This window comes from Phyllostomus discolor, chromosome 10, assembly GCF_004126475.2.
Source record: "Phyllostomus discolor isolate MPI-MPIP mPhyDis1 chromosome 10, mPhyDis1.pri.v3, whole genome shotgun sequence".
In the NCBI taxonomy this organism is placed as follows: Eukaryota; Metazoa; Chordata; class Mammalia; order Chiroptera; family Phyllostomidae; genus Phyllostomus; species Phyllostomus discolor.
Genome location: NC_040912.2, coordinates 95,160,478 through 95,188,406, shown reverse-complemented (window position 1 = coordinate 95,188,406; position 27,929 = coordinate 95,160,478). Strand labels below are relative to the sequence as shown.

The 27,929-nt window shown below is 53.6% G+C and overlaps 1 protein-coding gene across 1 annotated transcript in view; it reads left to right on the top strand.

Annotated features, from left to right (window-relative positions):
- The window catches only part of PTPRN2 (protein tyrosine phosphatase receptor type N2), a 372,178-nt gene that overhangs the window by 140,203 nt on the left and 204,046 nt on the right, over positions 1 to 27,929 (top strand). Inside the window, 2 exon segments of the mRNA XM_036011084.1 lie at positions 18,729 to 18,831; positions 23,817 to 23,979. Of these exon segments, the coding sequence (XP_035866977.1) occupies positions 18,729 to 18,831; positions 23,817 to 23,979 (266 nt within the window).

Genomic DNA, 27,929 nt, shown 5'->3' with positions numbered 1-27,929 from the left:
CCTTTCTGGGAAGCTCAACCTAAAAGAGCCCCGTGGTTTCACAGTCCTGTGAAAGGAACAGGTTAAACACCAACCAGTGCTGCATTTCGTGGCCGGCCCTTGTCTGGACATGGGCTCCGTGCAGGGTGGCTGCCACTGCACGTCTGGGTCCAGATCATCTGGAAAGTGAACTGGAGACAGCTCTGGAAGATCCGGTCAGTTTATTGCAAAGACTCACATTTATTTGAAGTTCTCCTAGGATTAGTGCTTGACACACATCTAAAGCCCTGAGAGAAAAAAATAATAATTCCGGTTCAGTTTGATCTGGGCAGATAAGTCCGGGTCCGGGAAACCCTGCCTCTGTGTCGGGTTCCTGGGTTCATGAGGCAGGGACAGGCTTTGGATCAGTTGACTCTTACACAGCCAGGCCAAGTTCAAGGAGAGCAGTCAGATCTCCCCAAAGAAAACAGTGCTAATTTGGCTGAGGGGGCTTAGAAGGGGAGGACCGAAACAACCCCCTGGAATTATTTTCTGGAGGGTGGGCCCTTGTAGCACCATTGGCTGAGTGTTCTAGGAGCCTGTCTGGATCAATGCACCGGCTGGCATTGTTGCGAGAGGCTGCGTTCGGCTTCAGTGAATTTTTTGGAGACTCTTTCCATGCATTTGCCCGTTGTGTGATGGGTGACTGACGAGAGGACCTGCCCGCACCACGCTGAGTGTTCAGCAGTTTATGATCCAAAGACGGCAGGACGCCCATGCCCACCCACCCGATCTTGCCCTGAGTGACTTTTTTTGATTCCCTGGATGAAAAAAGTCCTCAGAGGGGAACATTTTGCTGATGTGGTAGAGGTGAAACAAAACCAGCAGAAGCACTAAAAGGCATCAGAATCGACAAGTGCAGAATGTTTTGATCAGTGGAAAAACATCTCATAGGTATACTGCCTCCAGTGGAGAAGACTTTGAAGGTGACCGAAGTTTAAACATGCAAGAATAAACACACAGTTTTTTTATAAATAAATTCAGGGGGTTGGGGCCCCTTGTATGCTCTAGCATTTTAATCAGTGCCACCACCAGGACATGCAGACTGTGCTCGGGTGGTTGGGAGTTGGGAGGATGACAGATCCTGTCCCTTCTCCTTAATCATGTCCCTTCTTGGGGACCTGCTGTGCCATGTTGCAGCTGACACTCGATCTGTCTGATTTCCTGTCTAGTCCTTGGCTGTGGTGGCCACACCGTCCTGTGCTGTGCCGCCCAGTGCCTGAGATGGGCAGGCGGGGCTTGCTGTTCAGCGCGAGATTGTTGCGAGGTGTGTTTCTCATGTGCTCGTGGTGACCAGGGCTGAAGGGCGGGGGGGAGCAGAGAGGACGTCGCCCCAGGCTCTGCGGGCGGCAGCCAACAACACACAGATAATTTAGCAGCAATGTGCTCAGGTCTGTGTCTGTGCATTGTCCAAATGGTGCGCCACTTACCACCCAGAGGCGCCAGGAGGGTTTTGTGTCTCCTCCAAGTAATTGGCACCGGAGACCTGTCTGTGTAGCTCCATGCAGAACCCAGACCCGGCTCCGACTCTGCGACAGAGGTGAGGGGCCATCAGCCTGCAGGGGCTCTGCCACGGGTTCCCACCCACGCTGAGAGCTGGGAAATGCTGGGTCGCCATGGCAACTAGAGAGGCAGGCTGTTCAAGCAAATGACAGAGGGACCTTCACTTCCCACCAAGCTTTTATTTTTAGTGAAACAATAGTGTCATGGAAAGCAACAAGAAGGCCAGGCATTGAGTGTGATGTGGCCCAGGTTGTTGTAGGTGGCACACACTTTCTCACTCTTCCCCCTGGGTGCCCATCCTGTACACGTGCTCATGGGGTCCTGGGTGTGTGGTTCAAACAAGGAACTGCAGGTCTTGGGTCCCTGCTGCGGTGCCCATCTTCTGGATCCACACACCACACCTGCTGGTGGAGCCTGGTCTGAGTTCACACACGCCTGCAGGTGATGGTGTGTGGAGGTGATGTTGGACAAGCAGTGCTTATCCCAGCTCACCAACTGCTGACCGCTGGGGCCTAGAAGGACACTGAGGCCAAGTCTCAGCCCCCAGCTGCCATGGTCCCTGCTCTCCTGCAGGTGTGCTCACGGCGCACCACCGTGCGTGTGAATCATTAACTTTTTTGCCAGTTAGGGTTTTTATCCAGCCTAGACGTGGAATTGTCTCCTAAACTCTATTTTTATACTGTTCCCACCAGGATTTCAATAGCACTTTAATCTCTGTACTTGTTCTATCCATGTCAACATGTATTCAAGTCCCTGTCAATGGTTTTGCCTTTTCTTCTCTTAGATAAATTTCCCACAAGCACTTTAAGAACAGGTGAATTGCTAATTTTTTTTCCTTCCAGAGAGCAAGGTAACTGAAATTGTCTTTCATAACAACACAGTTGGGGAGGAAAATTATAACTGGTTGAAAAATGACAAAATAATGGTAAACAACAATGCTAAACATCAGCTGACATCAATGTAACAGAAAACATGAGGACCTCAGCTCAGAAATGTACTGTGTTCTGTGTCACACCAAAAAAATAGCCAACTGGGAAAAAACTGAGGATTTAGCTTTAGATTCAGCATAAAAAATAACACTCTTGGACTTCCGGCCAAGATGGAGGTGTAGGTAGACACACTGTGCCTCCTCGCACAACTGAAAGAACAACAACAAATTTAAAAACAAGAAACAACCACAACTGCCAGGAAATCAAACTGTATGTATGGAAGTCCAACGATCAAGGCATTACAGAAGAAACATTCATCCAGACTGGTGGGAGGGTTAGAGATGGGCAGTCAGGATGGAGAGGACATGGCAAGGCGGCAGTTGGAGGACCGGGTAAATGAGGTGGCGGTGGCAGACCAGGTGGTCCCGCATGCATGTGCAGATAACCTGGAGGAGGAATAACTGGGGATGTGAGACAGACCACACAACCCAGGATTCCAGCGTGGGGGATAAAATCTCAAAACCTTTGTAAAAACTTATGGGAACTGCAGCAGCAGGAGAAACTCCCAGCCTCACAGGAAAGTTTGGTTGGAGAGATCCACAGGGTCCTAGAATGAATGTACACAAACCTACCCACCTGAGAATCAGCACCAGAAGGGCCCAATTTGCTTATGGGAAGTGACTGAAGCCATCAGAGAACCGGCAAGTTACAATGCAGTCCTCCCGGGCCCCTCCCCACATATAGCGCAGTGATTTGGGTTGCCTCATCCTGTGATACCTAAGGCTCTGCCCCATACGACATAACAGGCATGCCCAGACAAAAAAAAAATATGGCCCAAATGAATGAACAGATCAAAGCTCCAAAAATACAACTAAGTGATGAATAGACAGGCAAACCTATCATATCAGATGCAGAGTCAAAACATGGGTAATCAGGATGTTACACAGAAATGGATGAGTATGGTCACAAAATAGCAGAAGAAGTGAAGGCTATGCAAAGTGAAAATAAAGGAAATATACAAGGAACCAACCATGATGGGAAGGAAATTGGGACTCAAATCAACATTCTGGAGCATAAGGAAGAGATAAACATTCAACCAGAACAGAATGAAGAAACAAGAATTCAAAAAACTGAGGAGGGAGACAATTAGGAACCTCCAGGACAACCTTTAACTTTCCAACATCTGAATAATAGGGGTGCCAGAAAGAGAGAAAAGAAAAGAACAAGAAATTGAAAACCTATTTGAAAAAATAATAAAGGAGAACTTCTTCAATCTGGCCAAGGAAATAGACTTCCAGGAAGTCCAGGAAGCTCAGAATCCCAAAGAAGTTGGACCCAAGGAGGAAACATACCAAGGCACATCATAATTACATTACCCAAGATTAAAGATAAGGAGGGAATCTAAAAAGCAGCCAGAGCAAAGGAGACCGTTGCCTACAAAGGAGTGCCCATCAGACTGTCAGCTGATTTCTCAAAAAAAATCTTACAGGCAAGAGGGGGCTGGAAAGAAGTATTCCAAGTCACGAAAGGCAAGGATCTACACCCCAAGATTATTCTACCCAGCAAAGCTATCATTTAGAATGGAAGGATAGATGAAGTGCTTCCCAGATAAGTTCAAGTTAAAGGAGTTCATCATCACCAAGCCCTTATTGAAATGTTACAGGGTCTTATCTAAGAAAAAGAAGATGATCGAAAATATCAACAGTAAATGACACCAAACTCAACAACTATCAACAACTGACCTGAAAAAAACAAAAAATAAAAACAAACTAAGCAAACAACTAGAATCCCAGAAATGGAGATCACATGGACGGTTATCAGTGGGGAGGGGGAGGGAGAGAATGGGGGAAGATACAGGGAATAAGAAGCATAAATGGTAGGTACACATTAAACAGGGGGAGGGTTAAGAATGGTATGGGAAATGGAGAAGCCAAAGAACTTACATGTATGGACTCATGGACATGAACTAAGGCTAAGGGAGGAGGGATGCAGGGTGGAGAGGAATAAAGGGAAGAAAAAATGGGACAACTGTAATAGCATAATCAATAAAATATATTTAAAAATTAAAATCTTTAAAATTATTGTTTTTCTCTATGACTCTCTTATCTCCCTATGTGGTTGCATGAGCATCCGTGTGTGTATTGTAGAAGTCAGAAAGTAGAGGTCTCAGGCCAACTGGCCTTGCAAGTAGTATGCCTGTGTGTGTGAATGTGTGTAGATGTACACATGCATGCATGTGGATGTGAATGTGTATACATGTGTGCACATGTTTGTGAACTGTGTGCACATGCGTATTTTGTTAGGTCTTACACAGTGTTTTCATTTCGAACATGGACAATCAAGATCAAATAGAACCCCCCACCCTGGTTCTCTGGAGAGAGCAGAAGCCTGACCCTGGGCCTGTGCCCCGGCACAGAAAGGTGTGTCTCCATCTGGTGCGGGTCGCCCCACTCCCTCTGACGTGCATCTCCGAGGCGTGGGCATGTGGTTTCCTGGCTGTCAGAGAGCTGGTGGCTCTGCTTCTTTCTCAGGGGACACCTAGGAGGTGTGTGAGCCGCGTTTTCAACTTTTGCTTCTAGCGACATAGCTCTGAGTCCCATGTAAATTAAAAACTGCTTTTCAGCACAGTCCTTCCATGGGGAGGCTCGGGGATCATGGCCCCAGGCAGGTGACCATAGCGATCCGACCGTGCACTAAGAACCTACTGTGCACAGCCCTGTGCCAGCTGCTTCGTGTTCCGTGCCGTCAGCCATCACAGCAGCCACGTGGGCCCTCTGTCTAATTCGAGGTCTGTAAGAGGCCTCACCATCACCACTCGGCTGTGTGGTGTTCCACTTGCAGCCGCCCAGATAAGTCCAGTCTGGAAAGCTCACTCAGCCCACGTACTTGGGAAGGCGGGGGCTAGTTCTGTTCTTTACAAGGATCTTCAGTTCTATTTCAAGAGATCTGCTCAGATGCAAGTTCTCTGTTTTGACTTGGTGGGGGCGCACACTCTCTGTGGGGGAAGGCGTCTTCCGAGTCTAAACAACAACCCCGGCCACACCTTCCTGGTCGGATGAATGGGGTTCGTTCCCACAAGAGCTCTTGCCACGTGGCCCCAGGATGCATGACAGTGGCTGGGACCAGGGGCTCTGTTTCTGCTCCTTTGAATCAGCATTCACATGTCAGTCAGACCTCCTGTCAGTGTCACAGTTTGCACGGATACCTCAGGTGACACGACAGACCCATCACACGTTTTGTCTTGTTGAACGCTCGCTGCAAACTCGAGGCAGCCCTGCGACGGCTGTGTTGGTCTCCTGTGTGTCTGTAAACACAGACAAGGTGATTGCGGGGACACTCGAGCCATGGGTTTTGGCGCAGTGCCTTAACTTGGCCGCTGCTTCTTTGCGGTTTCTGCCGTGAAGCACCTCTGAGGTGCTCGGGTCTGGTCGTGCTTGGTCCAGAGTGGAGGCCACTCCCGGGGGTGCTCAGGACTCAGTGGCACTTAGTCCTGGAATGAGGTGGCTGCTGCTCCTCGGGGGTAGAGACACTCCCTTTGTGGAGGGGTGCCCATGTGCCCTGAATTGGCCTCCTGGAGCCCCCAAGGGCCCCTGGGGCAGCATGTGCCTACGACCACATCCGGGCCCACAGAACAGCCCAGGAAACACAAGACACCATCTCTGGACTGAGTGTCTCCTCTCCCGAAGCCAGACGGGCTTCACTGCCGTGACCAGGACTTCTCATACCACAGGGTCCAGCGTGCTGAGCTCATAGCGAGCACAGCCGTGCACATGGGGTCGACGTGCTGTGCTTGCTTCAGATGGATTTTGAGAAAGAGGAAACACTTTTTGCTCTCTCCTCACTCATTCCTGATGGTCTGCGCCAGCAGAGGCCAAGGTCTGAGTGAGGACATCCGTGGTTTGAGGCTGGAAGTTTCCAGCACCAACTTCCTGGGTCCCAGGCTTCACTCTCCAGAAGGGGTGGCACCCGCTGGGTTTTCTCCCTCCCTTTGGTCCCCGATTTTAATCTTTACACGACCCTCACCTTCTGGCTCTTTGCCGCCATCTGTCTGAGCTCCGCTCCCTCTGAGTGGGTGGCTCTGAGCTGAGAGGGTGGGCGGTGGGTGTCCAGGTGGACAGACTGTCAGCAGAGGTGACAGTAGGCAGAGGGGAGAAGACGGGAGACTGTGTGTGGACCGTGCAGCCCTGGCCCTCACCAGATGGATGCCACATGCTGGGGGTTCTGCGGGCTGGTCAGGAGCCATTAGGGTGCAATTTGGGCCAAACAGACTCCACTAAGATGGGAAACAAGCCCTGGCCGTGTAGCTCGGTTGGTTAGAGCGTCATCCCGATACGTCAAGGTTGTGGGTTTGATCCCCAATTAGGGCACCCACAAGGGGCAACCAATGAATCCATAAATAAGTGAAACAACAGACTGATGTTTCTGTTTCTCTGTAAAATAAATGAATAAAAGAGAAAAAAGATTGGAAGCAAACAGCAACAGAAGCAAGCAGAGGCGCCCTGACAACGAAAGCAAAGCCAGTTGAGTGAAAACACGGCTCCTGGTTGGGACCACACCTGTGTCTGAGGCTGGGCGGGAAGCTCCGATCTCAGCGTTCGGGTGCAGCAGCACACCCCTCCTCTCTCCGGCAGTCGTGCCCTTTTAGGGGTGTTGAAGCCCCGTGTATCGTTCCCTTGACTTTAGAAAATAACGTCCCCAAATATTTTCTCAGTGAGCGTTTTGGAGGGGACCACAAAGCTCTGACGTCTCGTTAGAGGAATGTGAGTCACCCCATCTTAATTTTAGAATCAATCACAAAGCACAGGAAGGAAGTGAGAGGGTGGGCGGGACACTTCCTCCTAAGGGAGTAGGGTGTCAGGAAGCAAAATCATCCCGGCCGAGTTTGGGTGGGATGATTTGTATTTCGAAGTCTGTCAGGGGAGCCAAAGATTTGGATTAGCTGGAGGAGACTGTTATGAAAGGAAAGGTTCCCAAAAGGGGTGGATGGGGGGCAGTCAGCCTGCTGATTGGGGATATCTCTGCAGTCTCCTCCCATCGAGCTGGTCCTCGTAGGGAGGCCCCTCTCCCCGGGGCTCTGGGCCCGAGAGTGCCCACCGGGGGGCTGCACCCCGCCCCTGGCACCGGCATGCTTTGGGGTCTCTGGATTCAGAAGTGAAATAGGACAACCGCCCCTGTCTGACCTCTGCCAGCCACAGCTGGCATTTCCTGCCCCTGGCCACCAGCAGCTGGGCGAATAAGAATTTGATCTCAGGCATTTAATGGCTTCTCCTTTTTGCTGTTAGAAAAGTGTGCCTCTCCACTGACTCCGAATGCCACCGAATGTTGAGATCTGGTGAGTGGGGATGAAGGAGCTACAGAGTCGGTCTTTATTTAGTAACACTGAGTACCATTCCTTCCCTCTCTCCCCCGCGCCTCCTGTGGGTTTAAGAGACTCACTCGCTGGTTTTATGTTCCCGTGACCTCCCCCCCAGTCATTTTACTGTGACCTATTCATAGAAGAGGAAAAGTGAGTCTTCCTAAACCAGCTTCCTCGCATCCATCAGACAGGAGAGCAGCCTTAAGAAGGGAACTGTTAGTCCCCCAAATGTGCGAGAGACCCCGAGCACCGTCTAGTGCCCCGAATGTGCAGATGGTGTTTCCTGTCTCACCTTGACCGAGGAAGTTCGGGCTGCAGGGACCACTGTCCCTTGCTGTTTGGAGGTGCAGCTACCTGCACCCAGGACAAACTGTGACAGATGCCAGTGCCTGTGACATGCCTCCTCAGGGACCGGCAGTCGTGCGGCGCCATCCCAAGAGCGTGGGGATGCCAGGCCTGCTCTCCTTGTGCAGGAAACACCTGCCACCTCCTCTCTGCTGCACCCAGAGGTGGGAAATGCAGCCGTCACCTGCTCACAGGAATCATGTTTTCTGTGGCCACCCAGGCACTAAACCATGGTCACCGGGAAGAGTGCGAAGTGATGCGGACATCATGTGGTTTGTCCTTACGCACTGGAGAGGGAAGTCTGAGCCGAGAATGAGTGTGGTGGTTGGGGAATGAGGAGCAGCCGCTGAAAGACTGTCACGTCCTGTGTTGACCTGGAGGCTGTGAAAACAGAGGGGCAGCTGATCACACATCCTTCCAGCATATTCTGACAGCAAAGGGAGGCGTGAACAATTTGCAGCTCAGGACACAAGGGGTCCGGGCGGCGGCTCCACCAGGAGCAGCCTGGCCTTCGGATTGAAATGAAGGGCCACAGACAACAAAGGGAAGGGACTGGGATCATTGGGGCCAGAGCCCCTTGCCAGCTGTGATGGGAACCAGGCCTGCATCCTGGCAGCAATGCATTTGCATGGTTCCAACAGAGGAGCCGCCCACTCCCTCTCATAGGGACAGCAATTCGGGAAGCCCAGGGGACTGGCCCACACATATCCCTCGTGAAATCTCTGCACCATCCTGCTCCTTAGACAAGCCCCGGGGGGGCCACCTGCTCTGTGACCCGCCCCAGAAGAAGGAGGTCAGGCCCGTGGCATTGGTGGCGGCCGACGTGACACATCACACATCAGCTGGGCAGACCCGGGCCGGCTGAGGCCTTGGGTGTCAGCCTGCCTGGCCCCCCTGTCCCTGCTCCCCAACTTGGCCCCAGGGGGCTGGCCACAAGGCAGCCTGTGGTCGGCATGCAAGGGTCCTGCCTTTGTCCTGCAGCCCCTTGTCACTGGGCCCCTGATGTTGTCACCTCTTCAAGGGACCTTCAGTTGCTCCTTGTTGAATCACGGGTTTATATTTAGCGAGTCTCCCTCCATCAGAAGAAACTAATGAGAGCAGGAAGCCTGTCTCTCTCCAGTCGCAGCCTCACAGATCAGAGACTGAATGTTTCATGCTTGTAACTCCCTCCACTCTATCGACTTGTTTCAAGTACTGAGCAGAGTCCAGCCCTGTGTCAAGCATGGTGTTTGTATGCCCAGGAAGCAGAGAAGCAAAGTCTGGAGGCGAGGAAGCCAGACCATCCCTAGACATGTTTCAGTCCCTTGGAACTCACAGGGACAATTACCTGGGAAGAACGTGTATGCCAGCAGAACCACGTGACGAAAGGTGTGGGTTACGTACATGCCCAATGGAAACCAAGTTCAGTTACCCTATGCTCTGTCTCCATTTCTGTTTTACATAAAGCTTGTGTCTGAGCATTCGCTAATGGCACTGGTGGAACTGGCTCTGCTGCCATTAGCAGGACATTAACATGCACTTCTTGTTCCATCCGTTCCGACTACCTTAAAACTAAACAGTGAGATAAAAATACTCAACGCTCCATCTGCAACGATAAACGGGTTCATGTTTCGTTTCATTGATGGTCAAGTTTACAGAAGGTGTAGACTGAGACGTCCGTGAGTGACAGGCAGGTGCGCAGCAGGAAGGCCGGAGCTCGTCCGCGAAGCTCCCCGTGTGATGCTGAGTAGGTTTTTGGGGCGTGGACCACAGCTGTTCAGCTCTTTGCAAACTGCATCCTGCAGCTGAACGGGTGCCCATGCATCTTCAACAAGTACCCCGGCATGGGGGATGTATCGGGATAAATATTTTTCTTTTCAGATCATTCACCTCGGGAAGATGTGTACTGCTGCTGGCACATTTGAATTCTTCCCGGGGTCGTCCTTTACCAACGTGGCACAGAGTGTCTCCCAGCGTTCCCGGCAACGGCGAACACCGGCTCCTGGAAGGCGGGTTGTGGGACAGCGTGTAAAGTCGTTTGGTTCCAGCTGAAATAAATGAGTGGTTTACAACCAAGTCAATAAACAGGTTGATTATCACACTGTTTTCAAAGTGAAAATGGGGTGTGAATATGCAATGGCAAGACTGATTTCTCATGGTTTATAAACCGCCTTTGAAAACATTTTCTAAAGAGGCAGAGAAAACTAGCCTGACCACAGGCACCGTCGTTGAGAGCCTTGGCCGTGCAGGTTTCTGACGTACAGAGAAGTCCTCCTACTTTACAGCAATGCTGGGAAATCTTCCACGACGGACCCTGAGCTTAGCCCGCTCAGGCTGGTGCCTGGCCCCGACTCCTGGGCCTGGAAGCCGGGCTCAGTGGTCAGCTCAGGGCTCGGCCGGTGCTCTGCCTGCTCTGGGTGTGAAGGGGAGCCCTGACCCCGCTGACCCCTCTGATCTAGTCTCACCATCTGGCCGAGACACCCCTCAGCCTTGGGCCGTCCTCTCCTCCTGGCCCCCAGCACTGCCCTGTCTTATTCTATTTCTGGCTCCGCTCTGCCGAGACCTCTTCTCATTCTGGCAGAGTCTTCCAGAGCCTCCTTCCGTCCTTCCTGCCTCGGCACCCAGACTTTCCCCGTCTGTTCTCTCACATCCTGCCCTCCTCACGGTGTCTCGTCTCTACTTCCCCTCACGCCCAGGGTGGCAAGTCGCTGGCTGCACTGCCCCCACACCCCCGGAGCTCCTCAGTGTGGTGCAGTCCCTTCAGACAGGCGGCCCAGCAACAGTGTTTCTCGAACTGCAAGCCAGGAGCCACTAAGGATCGTGACAAGTTTAGAAAGTGAACTAGAATCCATTCAGCCGAGTAAAGCCCCATGACGGGCACCCACACGGCAAGGAAAGCAGTGCTCTGTGAGTCTCTGCCTGCGTCACCAGGTCCCACTGTCCAGTGCGTGTCCTGCCTGCATCACCCCCAGGAAGAGCTGGCACCTGGGTCTTACTTGCCCTGTGTCTCTGGCCCTTTCTGCGTTTGTGTCTTGTTCGTCCTCGGTCTGTGCATCTTGGCCCCCACGCCCTTTGCCAAGTCTTCCCTCACCTTCTGTTTTCTGTCTCAGCAACCTGTCTGTCTCACCTGCCACCCTCTGCACGCCTGTCGGCTCCATTCCCCATTTCCAGGGACGCAGCCAGTGTGCCCCATCTTCAGCCTTAAACCTGTCTTTCTCCTTTTCTCCCAAGCGGAACTCATCAGTGCTTATCTGTTCTGCTTCCGAATCACCTCTCAAACCACGCCCACGGTCAGTCTTTTCACAACCTTATCGTCTTTGTAACAGCCACTTTCCCTTCTCTACCACCTTCAGCTCCTCACTCACAGACCTCGAGGGCCGAGACAGGAAGTGCTGGACCGGGCGCCTGGCTCACAGCCAAGGCTCAGTGGGCAGACAGTACTGTTGATTTCACAGTGTTTGTGTTGTTATTTTTGTCAACTTTCTAAGACACAGTGGATATTTCTGTCATGCTCAGAAAGTTTTTACAGCTGCTTGCTGCATGTGGAGAACGCCAGCCTTCCCAGGGCGGCACTGGGCCCTCCTGCGGGGGACGGCGGCTCCTCAGCTCAGCCCCTCTGACGGGGGTGTCGTGGTGTCTCATCGAGGGGCTGAGCTCCTGTTTCTTGGTGGCCAGTGACGGTGACCATCTGGGTGTCCTCTCTGGTGAAATGTCTTTTGCCCATTTTCCAGCTGGATATACTCTGGTTTATATACAAGATCCCCCAAATTTTTTGCTGTTTTCCCCCCTAAAATTTCCATTGTTTTACACGTTGTATTTACCTCTATGATCCTGTCTGGCTGTGTGTGTGCAAACTGAGGGACTTATGCTGAGGCTCCTGTTTTGACTTATGGATGTTTAACTGCTGCAGCACCGTTTGTTGAAAAGGCAATTTTTCAACCATTAAGTTGTGAAAAGTGTTGCTGGGATTTTGGTAGGAATTGTGTTAAACGTGTATATTAATTTAATTTGGGGAGAACTTACACCATTCTTACGCTGGGACTTCTGATTTAGGAACATGTTCTGTCGGTCCCTTACTCAGATCTTTGGTTTCTTTCATCAACACCGTGTCGCTTTCAGCAGACCAGTCCTGCCCACGTGCTGTTAGGCTGCCCTAAGTGTTTAATTTCCCGAGTGAGAGTAAGCAGAATTTTATTTTAATCTCAGGGTCGGTGCGGTCACAGCTAGTATGCAAACGGATCATTTATTAGTGGTAGGAGTTTTGTTGTGGATTCGTTGGGGTTCCCCAGGCAGAGCACTCTGCCATCTGGAAGCAGGTGCTGAAGGACTTCTTCCTTTCTCCCGCCCCCGCCTCCTGCCCCCGACGCCTCTCACCTCCTCATCCCCCAGCTGCACTGGCTGGAGCACGCGCTCCATCGACATCCTCGCCTTGTTCCGCATCTTGAGTGAGGTGAGGCTAGATTCTCACCTCACGTACACTAACTGTGAGCTGACGGAGTTCCACTCAGCTCCTATTCTTCTGGGACTTTCTGTCATGAATGGATGTTGAATTTTTTTCAAATACTTTTTCTGCATGATCTGATTATGTTATTTTTTCTTCTTTAGCCTATCAGTCCAGTGGGTTACACAGGTTTATTTTAGAATACTGACCTGGCTCTGTATCCCTGCAATAAATCCCATAAGATGTTCTTATTTTCACTTATTGCTGGATTTTATGTGCTAATATTTTCTTAAGGATTTTTATGTCTGTATCCATAAGGGAAGGCCTGTACATTTCTATTTTTGGTACTGTCTTTATCTGCTTCTGGTATCAGGTTAATATTAGCTACTGAACATTAATTGGGAACTATTTCTTCTTCTATTTTCTGGAAGATGTTCTGTAGAATCCATGTTAATTCTCCTTTAAATGTTTGGTGGAATCCTCCAGTGTAATCCTGTGGGTCTGGAGATTTCTTTCGGGAAACGTTTTTAAATATGAATTCAGTTTTCTTAGTAGTTATGGGCTGCAGAACGAGCTCTTTCCTGCGGGGCGGGCAGTGTGGTCCGTGCCGTGGAGAAGTGGGTCCCTTTCCCTAAGCTGCTGTGTTTCTCTGTGTGTGTCTGTTCCCCGTGGGTCTTCAGGGTCTGCACCCTGTCCTATTACTGAGGCTGTCAGTCGCGGGGGGACTTGTCTACTTTACCAATCTTTTCAAAGGACTAGCCTTTGTTTCTACTGACTTTATTTTTTTCTGATTTCAATTTTATTGAGTTCTGCTCTTTATTATTTTCTTCCTTCCACTTACCTTGGGTTTAGTGTGCTCTTTTTTCCCCTATTCATGCAGGAATTGGATGATTGATTTGAGACGTTTCCTGCTCTAAGCATTTGGTAGTAAAATTTCACTCAGAGCAGTTTTAACTGTTCCAGCAAATTCAGATCTCTTGCATTTTCTTTTTTCCCTCTCTTGTCTCTCTCTCTCTCTTTAATTTTCACCTGAGGACATGCTTATTGATTTTAGGGAGAGGGGAAGAGAGGGAGAAAGGGAGGAAAAGGAACGTGGATGTTAGAGGAAAACGGCAGTTGGCTGCCTCTCGTATGCGTACCAGCTGTGGACCAAACCTTCGACCCAGGCTTGTGCCCTGACCGGGAGCCAAAACTGCAACCCTTTGGTGCACGGGACAACACTCCAACCCACTGAGCCTCCTGGCCAGGCTGATCTGCTGAATTTTCATTGTCACTCAGTTTAATGTGTTTTATCCCCTGGATTTCACCCCTAGACCGCTCAGAAGTGTGTTGCTTATTTCTGGCTGTTCGGGGGTTTTCTTGTTGTATTTGTGCCGTTAAAGTCTGGTTTGACTCCACTGTGATTGGATCGAGCCCTCTGAATGACTTTGGTTCTTTCCATTTTGCTGCATCTGTTTTCTGGCTGGGGGTGTGGTCCGCCTTGCCCACGATCCGTGGGCCGTGACCCGGGCGAGGGGCGTGCCGATCTTCCTGGACACACTGTTCTGCAGACACTGACGGCCCCGCTGACCTTCTCCCCAGTTTTGGGCACTGTATCCTTCTCGTTCAGTCGTCACGGCGGTGCTGAAGTCCCCGCCTACGACCGTGGGCTTGTCCCCTTGCCCTTTCCGTTCCCTCGGTTCACACCTCCCTCACCTGCAGCTCTGCTGCTCGGGGCACAGATTGTAGAAGTGGGTTGGCCCCTGTATCGCTGCGTCTCTCCTCTGTCCTGGTAGTTTCGTTTGCTCTGGAGACTGACTCGTCGCTGTTGCCGTAGCCAGTGCTACTTTCTTTTACTTAACGTCGCGTCTTCTCCGACCCTGCTACTCTCGGCCTGCCTGTGGTGTTAGAGTTCAAGTGAATTTTTTATAAACAGCACGTAGTTGAGTTGTGCACTCTCCATCCCTTCTGTCTTCCTCGGTGTATTTGGCCCATTTACATTTAAGGTAATCTTTGCTATCTTAAGGCTTAAATTTCACATTTTATTTTTTGTTCTATGTTCTATTTTTTTCTGTTTTCTCCCTGCGTCCCTTTAGGTCACTGGACATTTTAGCAATCCATTTTGGTGTACACACAGTTTTTTGAGTGGCTCTCTTGCCAGCCGGCTCAGTGCTTCACCTGGACGCTCCCTCACACACACCTGTGGTCACTCACCGTCGCGGGGTGGCTGGGGGACACCTGCCTCCCTCTGTGACACTGCCCCATTATTTATCTCGATCCCATTAAATATTTCCCCAACGTATGTTTAGGAGCACATCAGACAGTATTATCACGTTTGCTTCAACTGTCCAACAAAACTTAGAAAACTCAAGAGAAAAAAGCGTATTATATTTACCCAGACCTTTATCTTCCGTGATCCTCCTTCCTTCCTGCTTTTATCATCGCCTGTGTGTCTGGAGAAGTTCCTTGAGTGATTCTTTCAGGGCTGGTCTGCTGGTTAAAAAAGCTCCCGTTTTTCCCCTTTGTCTGAGGTTGTCTTGATTTGCTGTCATCCCTTAAAGCTGTTTTCCCGGGGGTGTCAGGGTTGGTGGGTTTTCAGGATTCTGTGTTGACGGCACTTTTCTTTCAGCACCGGGAGGGTCTGTCGTGCGTTTTCTTGTGGCCGCTGTGGTTCTGACGCACAGCCCTCTGTCCCTGGCACCGCTTCCCGCACATGTGAGGTGCCGTTGTTTCGAGATGCTTTGCGTTTAGTTCCCAGAAGTTTAATTAGCACGTATCTTGGAGGAGACTTGGATGTATCCTCTTTGGGGTGTTCAGCTTATGGGATCTTTAGGTTTCAATCTCTTGACAAAATTGAGAGGGTTCACCTTTACATTTTTTTGAGCACCTCTTCTCCCCTGCCCTCTCCCTCCTCTGCTCTGGGGCTCAGATGACTCAGTGCTGGATCTTTGGCTGTAGCCCCACCATTTTTTTTTAGACGATTTTTTCCCTTTGCTGAAACTGGGTACCTTCTGTTGCTCTCGGTTCCAGCTCACGGATCCTTCTCTCCACCCCTCCATCCTTGCGTGCTGTGCCCCACTCAGCTGTTCATTTCTCATTATAATACTCGCATTGGGCTCTTTGCATGCATATTTCTTTACCGAGACTTCCTGTTTCCTGTGTTTCAGACAAGTTCGTACTTGTTCACTGGAGGGTTCTGTCAAGGCTGCACTACAGTCTGCCAGGCGGTGCTGACGCCCCCGTCACCCCGCTGTTGGTGGCTCCTGATTGTGTTTTTTCATTCAGTTTGAGATCTTTCTGGGTCTGGGTATGACAAGCGATTTTCTGTTGAAACCTGGGCATTTCTGTGTTATATCATGAGCCTCTGGGTCTCAGTCAAACCTTCTGTTTTAACTGGCTTTTCCTGGCACCCCTCTGCTGGGGTGGGGATGCCCCTCTGTTCCTGACCAGTGGGGGCAGACATTCGGGTCCCCCAGTAGACCTCTGCAGATACTGGAGGGGCAGGTTCCTGTCCTTCCTGCTGGGCAGAGGCTGCATGGGTTCAAGGCCCTGCGTGCTCTGCACCAACACAGTGGTGGGGGTGGGCCGCTACCACCCAGCAGGGATGGCAGTCAGGACACTGGCAGGGTCCTGAGTGCTCAGGGACCGCTTATAGCCCTATGAGGAAGGACACCCAGATGCCCTCTTGGCCCCCCTGGGCCTGCGTGGCTGGGTCTGTGCTTTCCCAGGGTGTCCAGGGTGGGAGTAGAGCTCCATCATGTGAAATGCGCTCCGTGGCTCTTCCCTGGCCCTCTGACTGCAGGGGGGCGGCACCTGCACCCGCTGGTGCGCCAGGGTTGCTGGCCGGTTCAGCGCTGAGTCCAGACAACGCAGCCCGTTTCCTCCTGTGGGTCCAAGGTCCTGCCTGCTCTGCCTTCTCCTCTCCCGCCTTCACAGCCTCCGCTGGTATTCTTTCCAGGGTCTTTATTGTACTTAGCAGGAGGAACAGGAAAACATCTGTCTTCTACAAATTTCTGGAAGTGGGTCCTGTCTTCCCAGGGTTTATCTCCTCTAATGTATCTTTTTTTTTTAATGAGAGTACTCTGTAATTTTTTTTAAAGATTTTATTTATTTATTTATTTTAGAGAGGGAAGGGAGGGAGAGAGAGAGAGAGAGAAACATCAATGTGCGGTTGCTGGGGGTTATGGCCTGCAACCCAGCAATGTACCCTGGCTGGGAATCGAACCTGGGACACTTTGGTTCCCAGCCCGTGCTCAATCCACTGAGCTACGCCAGCCAGGGCCCTCTAATGTATCTTGGAGACAAGTGTGTGGAGATCGTCTGAGACCTGGATCTACGTATTTCCCGTGTTCATGCCAAGGGCCCAGTCCCTGCCTCTCCCAGGAAAACCAAGGGGCCAGGGTTCAGGTCCCCTCACATCACCTACACAGACCAGCTGGGGTTTTGGAAGGACCGAGCCCTCCTCACAGCCCCAGGCTCCCGACATGCCTCAGACCTCTGTGCACCTTAGATAAAAAACAGTATTGAAATTCTGTTGTTTAATTTTTTCATGGGAAGTTTTGTTTGGTTCTTGATTTTCTTTTTCTGTTTCCAAATAGAGAGTAACATTCAGGCCACCCTTTTGGGAGTGTTCACAACTGCTCACTCCTAAATGCGAAGTGCTCAAGGTTATGCGAATATTGCCCATGTGCTTTCTGGTGGGTGAGCTTGGGCTTCAGCATGGACCAACCATGGCCACAAAACAGATGTTTTGCCCTGGCTGGCGTAGCTCAGTGGATTGAGCGCGGGCTGCAAACCAAAGCATCACAGGTTCGATTCCCAGTCAGGGCACGTGCCTGGGTTGCGGGCCACAGCCCCCAGCAACCGCACATTCATGTTTCTCTCTCTCTCTCTCTTTCTCCCTCCCTTTCCTCTCTAAAAATAAATAAATGAAATCTTTAAAAAAACAGATGTTTTCTGGGAGGTGATTTGTAGTTGCTTTTAGCAAATGGACAGACTTGCTCATTATTTCGAATGTTTAATCCTGAAGTAAGGATAACAATGACCATGAGGCTGGGTCCCCCTGCCGTAGCCTTTTCTCTAAACGTCAGGTTCCAAGCAGAGCACTCAGAACAGGCTGCCATAGGAGGCCGGCCGATGGGGTAAATTTTCCCAACAGCATCTGCGGTAGGTAATGCCAGCAAGCCCTCTAAGGGTTAGAACTGTGCCAACTGTTTGAATCTTGCCATTTGTAAATTTTTAAAAAATGTTAGGTTTGCATTTGAAACAAGCGTTCCAGTGTGTTCCTGAAGGAGCTCACGTCTCCTGAGCCGTTGTTCCTGTCCGGCCCGGAGCGCGTGGTCCTCAGAAGTCGGGAACCCCTTGCACACACATGCGAGCGCAGAGCCGTCCTGGCACAAAGATTTTGATGTGTTTTTGTACGGGGCATAAAAATATATCTCTGTAATTACATGATATTTAGTGATTAGATAATTATGGATAATTGCATGGGGTAGTTCGAAGTGCTAAAGTGTTACCATAAGATCTAAAATGTACAAATTGCTTAATAATTATTCTGGGGAGTTATTTGGTAATTCTGAGCATAATTATCATGTGATCTGCAGTTCGTGTAATTAATGCATAATCACATGGATTTCGCCTTCATAACCACTTCGCCCTTGTTATAAATAAGGCTCTTTGTCATAACATTTGAGTATAAATATAATGTAATTGGCTCCCAGACACAGTACATTAAGCCCCATGGTAATTGCTTTCACAGTAACAATACCCCTTATTTTGTTCACGGCGCGGGGCTCCGAGCAAGGTGGGGCTGGGGAGCACGCATCACCCAGGGGCAGCGAGCGGGCATCTGGGCACGCTGGCCACAACTCCCTGTGGAGAAAGGTCTGTGTCTCGTGTTGGGCAGAGCCTCTGTCCTGCCTGGGACGCTGGGCCTGGTTTCCCCATGTCTCCGGCCTGGACTTTCTGAGAGCTGGACCCTGTGGAAGGAAGGAAGGAAGGAAGGAAGGAAGGAAGGAAGGAAGGAAGGAAGGAAGGAAGGAAGGGGGCTCGTTTGTAAAGTGCAGGGACAGCAGCCGGGCTGGTCGACTGTGCTGGGGGGAGGGGTGGCTGTGACTTTGAGTGGGAGCTCTGGCTCAGCTTCTCAGTTGACGTGTGGTTTTCGCCACCTCCCCAACAGGTTTCACCTGGCAGGATGACCACACCCAGCACGTGCTGGCCCAGGAGCTGTCCCACCTCCCCAGAGCCCACCTGCGGCGCCCCGGGGCTGCCCACCCTGCCAGGTGAGTCGGCTTGGTTCCCGGGTCCTGGCACAAAGCACCTGCTCTCGTCCTGGAGTAGTGGTTCCAGAAAGCCAGGGTGTCCAGGAGTAAGAGGGGCACTTCCTTTCTCCACTGCGTCCTACCTAGCCCACAGGCCCTGCCCCCGCCCCTCCCCACACGCCTTGAAAGAGTTCTGCATCTGCAGAACCTTGGTGGAGAGCGGAGAAGTCAAGAATTCTCATTTCCCAGTGAGAACTTACATTCGTTTTAGTACACAGGGCAGAATTTAATCATGAAACTCTTCCCGTTCTCCAAACACAGCAGCCTATACTAGGCCGAATATCTATTCCACACCATCTCATCTCACCCCCACTGCTCACCGCGGGGCGAGCAGTGAGGTGTCACCCCGTCTTACAGGGGAGGAAATTGAGCCACAGGGAGGTCGAAACTGAGCCCAGACTCGAACCCCGGCGGACAGCGGGGGCTGCCTCAGCGCTGAGCCACTGTGCTGTGCTCTCCCTGTTTATGAAAAGTGAGAAGGACCTTCCCTAGAGACTGGGTTTGGAAAATCCACTTTTTTCCCTGAGACACTGTTGCAAATCCATAGCCTTTGGTTAGAAAAGTCTCAGTAGCAGAAAACTGATGCTGGCGTCGTCCGACGGGAAGTAACCTGAGCCCGCGGGACGTTCACTCCCAAGGCCTGCAGGGTGGGGTGCGTGGAAACACGCGAGGACCGTGCACACACTCCATGCGTGCTCACCACGCCAGCTCGCACACTGGCCAGACCGAACTTCCCAGGGCCCGGACTCTGTGTCTGTGCTCCTTGTACCCAGGGCACCTCCCTTATCCACGGCCACCGGCCACTGTCGTCTGCGTGTGTGTGCAAGCCTTCTCTGCTCAAACGCAAACCAGAACCAAAGCCAATCTGTCTTGAGTGAGTTTGAACTCTTAACACTGGTCTTTAAATGGCACTTGGGCGTCTGAGCACCGGCCACTTCTTTCTCCTCCGTGAACATTCACCCGAGTGTGGGGCACCGTCTAGCAGCCTGGAGCTCCACCAAGAGCAGGGAGGGACTGGGTGGCTCCCAAAGGCCAAGGGCAGGAGCTCAGGGACATGGAGCCGGGCCAGCGGAGGCGCTGCATGGAAACCCAGTGAAGCACTGAGCTGGGTGCTGAATGGAGGGAGCAGAGCCGGGAGCTGAGGGGACGCCGAGGCTCAAAGCCCGAGGGGCCCTTTTCTCCTGAGAGCTGGATGAGAGGACCCGGAGGCAGCCAGACGTGCTGAGCCAGTGACATCACAGAGGGCAGGGACTGGAGGCACAGGTTCAGGGCGATCATGAGGTTTTGTGTGACAAATAATGGCCCCAATGTTTAGCACGTGAGGTTAGGACTGAGGAAAGGGATGAGAACAGGCTCACCGCATCTGCTTTGCCAAGACTTTTGTTTATAATTTGGGCTTTTCTTTCCCCAGCAAGTGGGATGACAGAGTATCAGGGGTGTCCAGCCTTTTGGTGTCTCTGGGCCACACTGGAAGGAGAAGAGTTGTCTTGGGCCTCACATTAAATACATTGTGACACGTAATCACAAAAAAATCTCAACATGTTTTAAGCAAATTTACGATTTTGTGTTGGGCCGCATTCACAGCCATCCTGGGCTGCATGCAGCCCGTGGGCTACAGGTTGGACCCCCCTGGAAAGCATCTCGTGTTCTCTGGAGCCTGAAGGCTGGTGTGCACACGTGCGGAAGGGACCTGAGTGTGAGCCATTCCTAGTCCTTTTGAAGTAGAAGGTGCACACTTGCAAAGTTCTGGCCTGCTTCGCGCCAGAGCCCGGGGCAGACGCCGACCCGCAGGGTAATGGCTGCGACGCTGCTCAGCGCAGTCAGTGGGGGGCGCGCACTGTGGCCACGCGGGCACCGGAAGACGAATGAGGCGATTTGAAGGCAGGGAGACGGTGTTTCCATCCGCACTGATGAGCAACTACTGAGAAAAACGGACAAAGTACCAGGAAAGTGAACTGACTTCAGCTACATGACGCAGGACGTGAGATTTCGTCTGTTGGAAACGGTCAGGGAAACGACAGCCGGGGCTCGAGACGCACCGGATTGACACGGCTGTGAGCCGCGTGCCCACCGAGAGTGAGTGGATGCAGCCGGAAGAGGCGTTGGAAATAGGGACAGTGCGGCTCTGTCAGGCGCGACCCTCGAGCACAGTGGGAAGGTGCGTGGTGAGCCCCTCCGTGAAGACCACCCAGACCGCATGCCTGAGGTCGGCAGCCTGTTCCGGGGGACCAGGCTTTGTGCATGGTGAGAACACCAGCCGGGAGCCATTTTCCGTTTCTGACAGGACACATCAGCCCGAAACCCACGCATGTTCCTGACGTGTGTCAGCACCACAGTGAGGCCCACATGTGAGCAATTAACTGTCGAGTTTGGGTGTACAATACTTGGAGCATTGTTTCCTGGTCACTGAAACATGGGCATGGTTATCAGCAAATGGGCAGTGTGCTGGCCCTACCAGCATCCCTGAGCACATGCAAAACACACATATGCACTTACACACACACACACGGATGCATACACACATGCAGGCACACGTGTACACATAGGTGCACACCAGGCACACAGAGATGCACAAGCGCGGGTCATCGTCAGGTGGCTGCTGCCCAATTCCTCATTCACAAGAAAGAAGAGCATCTCTCCAGCAAAGCCCTGAGCTCACTGCTGGGCTGAGATGCTGCATCCGATTGGCCGTGGGGAAAGGCCGTGGTCCCTGACCTGGAGAGGCCGGTGGTGTGCAGAGGGCAGGTTGGTGGACCTGCAGGTGCTTTCTGCCTGGCCTGCAACCCCGGGCCCTGCCCCTGTGGGCAGCTGTGTGTGGGCCGGGCTGCGGCCTGCCCAGGAATCCAGACTCCAGCCCAGAAGCCAGTCCAGCTTCGGGGACACCCAGCATTGGCAGCACAGTGTTGCACCCCTGCCTCCTTGCTGTAAAGTGGGTGGGGTGCCTACTTCTGAGGCTGCCTGGGGCGTCTGGACAGATGACTCCCAGGTGGCAGGGCTCTAGATTCCGGCCAATGGTGCCCAGGCGGCTTCGTCTCGGCTGGGTTCTTGGGAGACGGACGTGGTGGTGGCTCTGGAGCTGCTGCAGGAAGTTTACGGGACACTTTGTCTTGGGAGGACGTGCAGTGGGGCGTGAGGGGTGGGCAGCCTCGGGAGGAGGTGCAGGGACTCCACGTGGCTGTAACAAGGCCTCAGGGGCCTGACCCCTCCCGGGAGCTCGGGCAGATGTGCATCTTCAGGGGCGACCCCTCCCCCGGCTGAGTGCCCGCGGGGCTCTCCCTGGACAGGCCCTATTGACTGCTGCAGTGAGCAGGCACCAGCCCGACAGACCCGGGACGGCTTGGAGGTCCCCAACTGCACAGGACACGGACGGGGAGCCCCACGCCTTCCCGGGGGGCCAGGCTGCCGCAGCCCCCCCAAAGGCCGTGCCCTGTTTCCTGCATTCACACATCTGCCAAGGCCACCCCTGTGCTGGGCAGCTGAAGGACTTCCATCTCCGAGATCACCACCGAACTTTGTCGTATTTGCTATTCTTGTAAATAAAAGTGAAAATCAAATTGTTACTTAAAAGCCAACTCCTTCCAGGTACCAACCCGCAGGGAAGGGATGGGGAGAGATGAAGAAAATGTCAGACGATCCCTGGTCCTGCCCCTGCGCCCACTTCTCCCGAGCCCCAAACTGACTTCCCAGGGCGGCGGAGCTCCTCCTGGCTGTCGGGACATCCTTGCTCGACGCCAGGAGCGCTTCTGGGAGGTGACACGGAAGTGCAAGTTTCAAACCCGGGATTTGCTTACACGAAGGCTGAGCACATTTAGGACGCAAACCCCCACACGCCGGGCTGTGTGACCGTTGGGGCAATTACTCATAATTATTTGATATCGGAACTCGGCTGCAGGCTTTCGTGCCCACTGTGTGGAGCGCCCAGGGGAGGTGACGGGGAAGTGACAGAGGAAGAGGTGTGTCCACTCCCTGCTGCGCCGTGTGGTGGCTGTTGGAGAGGGCAGAGGCTGCTACACTTTCATTCATACGATGTGAACATTCCATTTCCCTAAAAACGGAAATAAGACTGTTTCTTTCAAACAAGTCCACACTCCGCATCACTCTCATTTCACCACAATAATCAGTCTGTTATCCTAAAGTCACTTCCAGCGATAACCGTTTTTAGATTTCCCAGAGACGTTTCCTAGTGCTGGGAAAAGTGTCATTTGACAGGTTTCCAAAGGGAAGTGCTAGTGTTTTGAACTAATTCCACATGAACCCAGAATTTCTTGGATGAGTTAAGTTCGTTTATTCAGTCAATGCACTTTTTTTTTTTTTTTCAGTATCTACAGTGAGTCAGGCTCTGTTGTAAATTCTGGGGTGGGAGCTGCAAACAGGGAAAATGCAGAAAACTGGGATCCCTTCTCTCTGGCAGCCTGCAGGCTAGGGAAGGGGTGCCCAGCACGAAAAAGCACATGTTTGCATATTGCATAGAGAAGGTGACTTCAGCTAGTCACGAACCCTAAGAGAAGACAAACCAGGAGGGCCCAATCCACCACAGATGGCACAACCCTCAGGCTGGGGGTCGTGGCAGGGAGGGGCGTCCTCGAGCTAAGGCGTGGGAACTGGCGAGGGAACGAGCACGGAGTTGGTGTTTCCAGCAGTGAGTCGGTTTCCTTTTTCCAAGGATGCCAGTGGGCACTGGGCAGGTGGGCCCATCGTGAATCTGTAGGCCTGTGGCTTAGCAGCCTGTTGACGGAAGGGGGCTGCCACTTACAGAGACGGGGGTTACTCGAGAGACTCGGACCCTGGCCAGGGAGAGCTGCCGGCCACACGCCTGGTCCAGGCAGGGCCGTGAGTCTGCCCCGTGGGCCTGTCTCCCAGTCCAACGACGGCGTACGGCAGAGGCCAGGTGGCTGACCGACCCCCGGCACGTGTGGGGCTGGTTCATGTGCTCTTTTGCTTTTCAGGAGCTTAAAGCCCAGCACCGAGGATGAAAGAAGGCACCGTCCGGAGGGCAGCCTCGCGCTGGCCAAGGCCCTTGAGCGCTACTTGCCGTACCTGGAGGTTCTGTCCCAGGCCACTGCCCCAGATGAGCTCCCCAGGATGCCGCAGGACGGACGGCCAGCTCAGGTGACCTTCGCAGCTCACTCTGTGACCCGGGTTTGTGTGTCACCTCCCGGGGCGTCTCTGGGGGGCACCCACGGGGATGTTTCCTAAATCTTCAGCAGTATCTGTAGGCTTTTCTCCTGTGCACCATCCAGGCCGGTGGGCAGAGCGGCGAGGGGTAGGGGCCCATGCAGGGAAGTGTCCCTCAGTCCTTGTGGGGTGATGCCCCAAGTCCAGCAGTGGCTGCCCAGCCGCCCTCGATGCTGAGCCCCTCCAAGTTCCCTGCTGCCCTCGGGGCAGATCCTCTCGAGGTCTTCCGTGGGACAGGCCCAGAGCTGTGGACACCACCGTCCACCCTGCAGACAGGACGTCGGGAGGCAGCACAGGGCATGGGGCCACACTCTGGGAAAGGACCCGGGACAGCAGCAGACGCTCGACTGCAGGGGGGACGGCGGGGACCCTAAACTGAGCTGGAACTAGGTGACACACGGTGACCGGCTGTCCCCGCTGCCAAGGACTGTCCCGGAGGGAATCCCACGAGTCCCACGACCCAGAAACCTCCCCTTCCTGGCACCCCTGCCCTCAGCCAGTGTCCAGAGGGGGCGCCGGGCCTGGGAGCCGCCTGTGCCGGCCCTCGAGTAGGAGCGCTGACCCTGCTTACCTGCTTCACGTCAACACTCAACCTGCTCTGGAGCCGGTTCGGGGTGTGAAGCACAGTCAAGGACACTTTACAGAGACGATTACACATCAAAGTGAACTTTTAAACAGGAAATCACATGGGTTTTTTTAACAACATCCTGTTGCACCATGGTTCCCAGGTAGAATGGGCTGGATGAGAGTGACCTTCAGAGCAGAGGGTGTCACACACCCCGAGTTCAGGGCTGTGGGTGCAGCACGGAGCCCAGGGGGTCCCGGGGGTGGGGGGCACTCACAGCACTGCTCACACCTCCTTCCTGCTGAACGTCAGTCACGTCACCTGGGACGTGACCGGTGACGCCTGCTGGCGAAGGCGGGTGAGTCCAGCCGCGTTTCCCTTACTCTTAAGCTCTGCTAGCTTCATGAGACGGTGGCTGTGGCCTTGGAAACACGTAGGAAGCCACTTGGGCTGCTATTACAGTTGCTGTCCTGTTACGAAGGTGCTGAGGTCAGTTGTGCTATCTCAGGCTGGTGTTCTGGGCCACGCGCACACACAGGGCTCACGCCGTGGATGAGGCCTCGGGTGACTTAGGGTCTGCCTGAACTGCAGCGGGCACGGCAGAGCCACATGAGTGTCTGCCCAGAGAGCTGCGCCCCCCAGGTGGGGTCAGGTGAGGTGTGGACTCGGTTAAGAAGCCGAGTCACTTCCACATCTTAAGGGCCTACAACAGAGAAAGGACGCCTGCCGCCCAGCTGCTCCCTGGGGTGCTATGGGGCACCTCCTTGCACCCCTTCGCCATCTGGCCTCGTGTGATGAGGATGATCTGCATCATGATGTGGGGACCGGGAGGCCCATGAAGAGTCCGCACACTGGCCCTGGGTCCACTGGACAGGCTGTGGGACCGTGGCCAGCATCAGCACCTGTGTATCTGTGTCTGCCCCAGGAGAGGGGCAGTGGCCACACGGTTCCCTGCAGCATCGGGGAGGCATGGGTTGAGCCCGGTTTTCAGAACCCGCCGGATGGAGGGGTGGGGCCTTCGTCCTCACAGAGGTGCAGGCCCAGGGCTCTGGGCCCTGGCAGGAGGCTGCCGGGAGACTAGGGAGGGTCCTGCCCCTCACATTGCTCAGGTCCCTGTCACCTGGATTGTTGGCCAGAGCGAACTCTGCGTCCCAGAGCCTGTCACGTGAACTGTCAGTCAGCAAGCTTCTAGCATGGCCTGGAGTCTCATGGAGCCGGGCCACTGAACACCGGTTCTAAGTGCCCATTCCTAGTGTGGCCTGAGCCCTTTCCATGCACCAGACGCCCAGTGAGGTGCTGTGGGATAATAGGTGAGCTTGTCCTGGGGGGTCGGCGATGGGGAGAGTGCTGGGAGAGGCTGGACACTCTGGGCGGGGGGGGTTCTTGGCCCCTCTGTCTTGCAGCGTCCCCGCTGTAAAACAGGGCAATGATGGTCACCAAGAGTTTCTCAGGGTCAAGCAAGAAGACACAGGAAAGCTCGCAGCCAGTGGGCCAATCGATAGTCGTTGTCATCATCATTATTATTGACGGGCCGTCTCTTAAACGCAAAATGAGAACTAGGTCAGGGTCTGGAAACCACCTGCTGGACTGTTCGTGGAGGTCGAGACTCTACCAAGGGAAAGGAGGAGAGCAGGTGTGCTCGAGAACCAGATTAATCCATGTACCGTGCGCCTCTGCCGCAGCCGCCCGGGCCGCCCTCCGGCCGTAACGCCACGTAGTGCCGGTTTCATCTGCTCACGCCACCGCACAGCGGAAAACCAACCTTCCCCCAGGCAATCTAAGTGCATTCAAATACGAAATCGTTCTCTGTCCTCCCCTTCATCCCCCGGCGTGTCTTCATCAGAGGGATACGAGGCTTCGTGCTCGCTCTCGGCTGCTGCCGTGGCATCTCTTCTGCCACGGAGCCGTCGCCTCGTGTCCTCGGGCATTGGGCACGGACAATCAATAAAGACAAACCTGTGTGTGGCCCGGAGACAGGTCTAGTGACGGAGGAGGGAGCAGGGAGAGAGTCGCTGAAGCTCCACAGACTCAGAAGTCGGAGTGAAAGGAAATGAGTTGAAATTTCTCTGTGGAGCCGGTTAGCATGTCTCCGCACCACGACCGTGACTCAGGCACAAAGAGCCTCTGCCCGGTGCCCATCCTTGTCTCCAGAAACAGGGACGGGGCAGCCGAAGCCACTGTCACGTCACGTTTCTCTCTCAGGTTTGGTTGTTTATGAGCTTCGTCCTCGTACTAGGACGAAAAAGTCCAGTTTGGTCTAGACGTCGCTCCCCGGACAAGGAGTGGCATGGAGTTCATCTGGAGGGGCTACTAAGTGGGGCCCCTGGAGTTTTGCCATTTCCACTGCCACTTGCCCCTGACTGAGGGGTGCACTGTGGGGCCATGCACAGCAGGGGCCAGGGCAGCCGGGGGTCAGCAGGAGCTGGGAGGGGCGTGCTGTGGGTCACAGCAGTGGGCAGCTACAAGCAGCTCCCCGGGAGACAGACAGACAGACATGCTGCTTCTTACGACCAAAACCTCAGGCCAGTGAATAATTCTGCTGGGGCCACAGCAGCCCAGTGCTTACTAGAAGGGGAGGGGCGAGGTGTGAGTTTGTCTCCTCCTCACGGCAGGGCCTGCCCAGCCATGACCCAGATGCATCATGATTCCGGCACTGGGGGCCTTCCCTGCTGTGGAAAACGTGTGCCTGGTGTCTTTGCAGGGGACGTTCAGCCCTTTGGGACCTTACAGTGGGGTTGGGGGGCTGAGCTGGTGGGTGCGTCCACTGGCCCCGAGGCCACCCCAGTCACTGGGGCGTGCGGGGGAGGAAGAGCTTCCACCCTGCTCACGCCCGACCTGGGCTTCCTGTCAGGACGGGCAGTGGGAAGGCTGGCGCTGGGGTTGTCACGCGTCCCTTCGGCAGCCTCCTGCCACCTTGCCCCGGCTCTGGCCTCTGTGACGCCTGGTGCTCGCAGTGGGTCAGCCGGGACAGCGCGGTTCACGCCTGCCGCCCCTCACAGTTCCTAGCGCGTCACCTTTGCCCTCTCACAGACGCCCGGCATGGACAACGAGTTCCGTGCGCAGTCCGTCTCGGTGGTCACAGGTCGTTCAGAACATGAGCACTTGGCGGCATTTCTGGCTCAGGGGTTTTCCTGCCGTGTTAAGATGGATGCTCCTCAGCACCAGAAACACGTGGGAGCCTAGAGCTTGTTCTTCCCTGGGTCCCGTGTTGGAGTGAAGGGCACGCTCTTCACCGTCTCTCGGTAAACAGAGAGAGACTGGGTGAAGGGCAGGAAGCGGTCACCCGACGTGACCACGGCCCCCGCAAGGCCACTGCTGC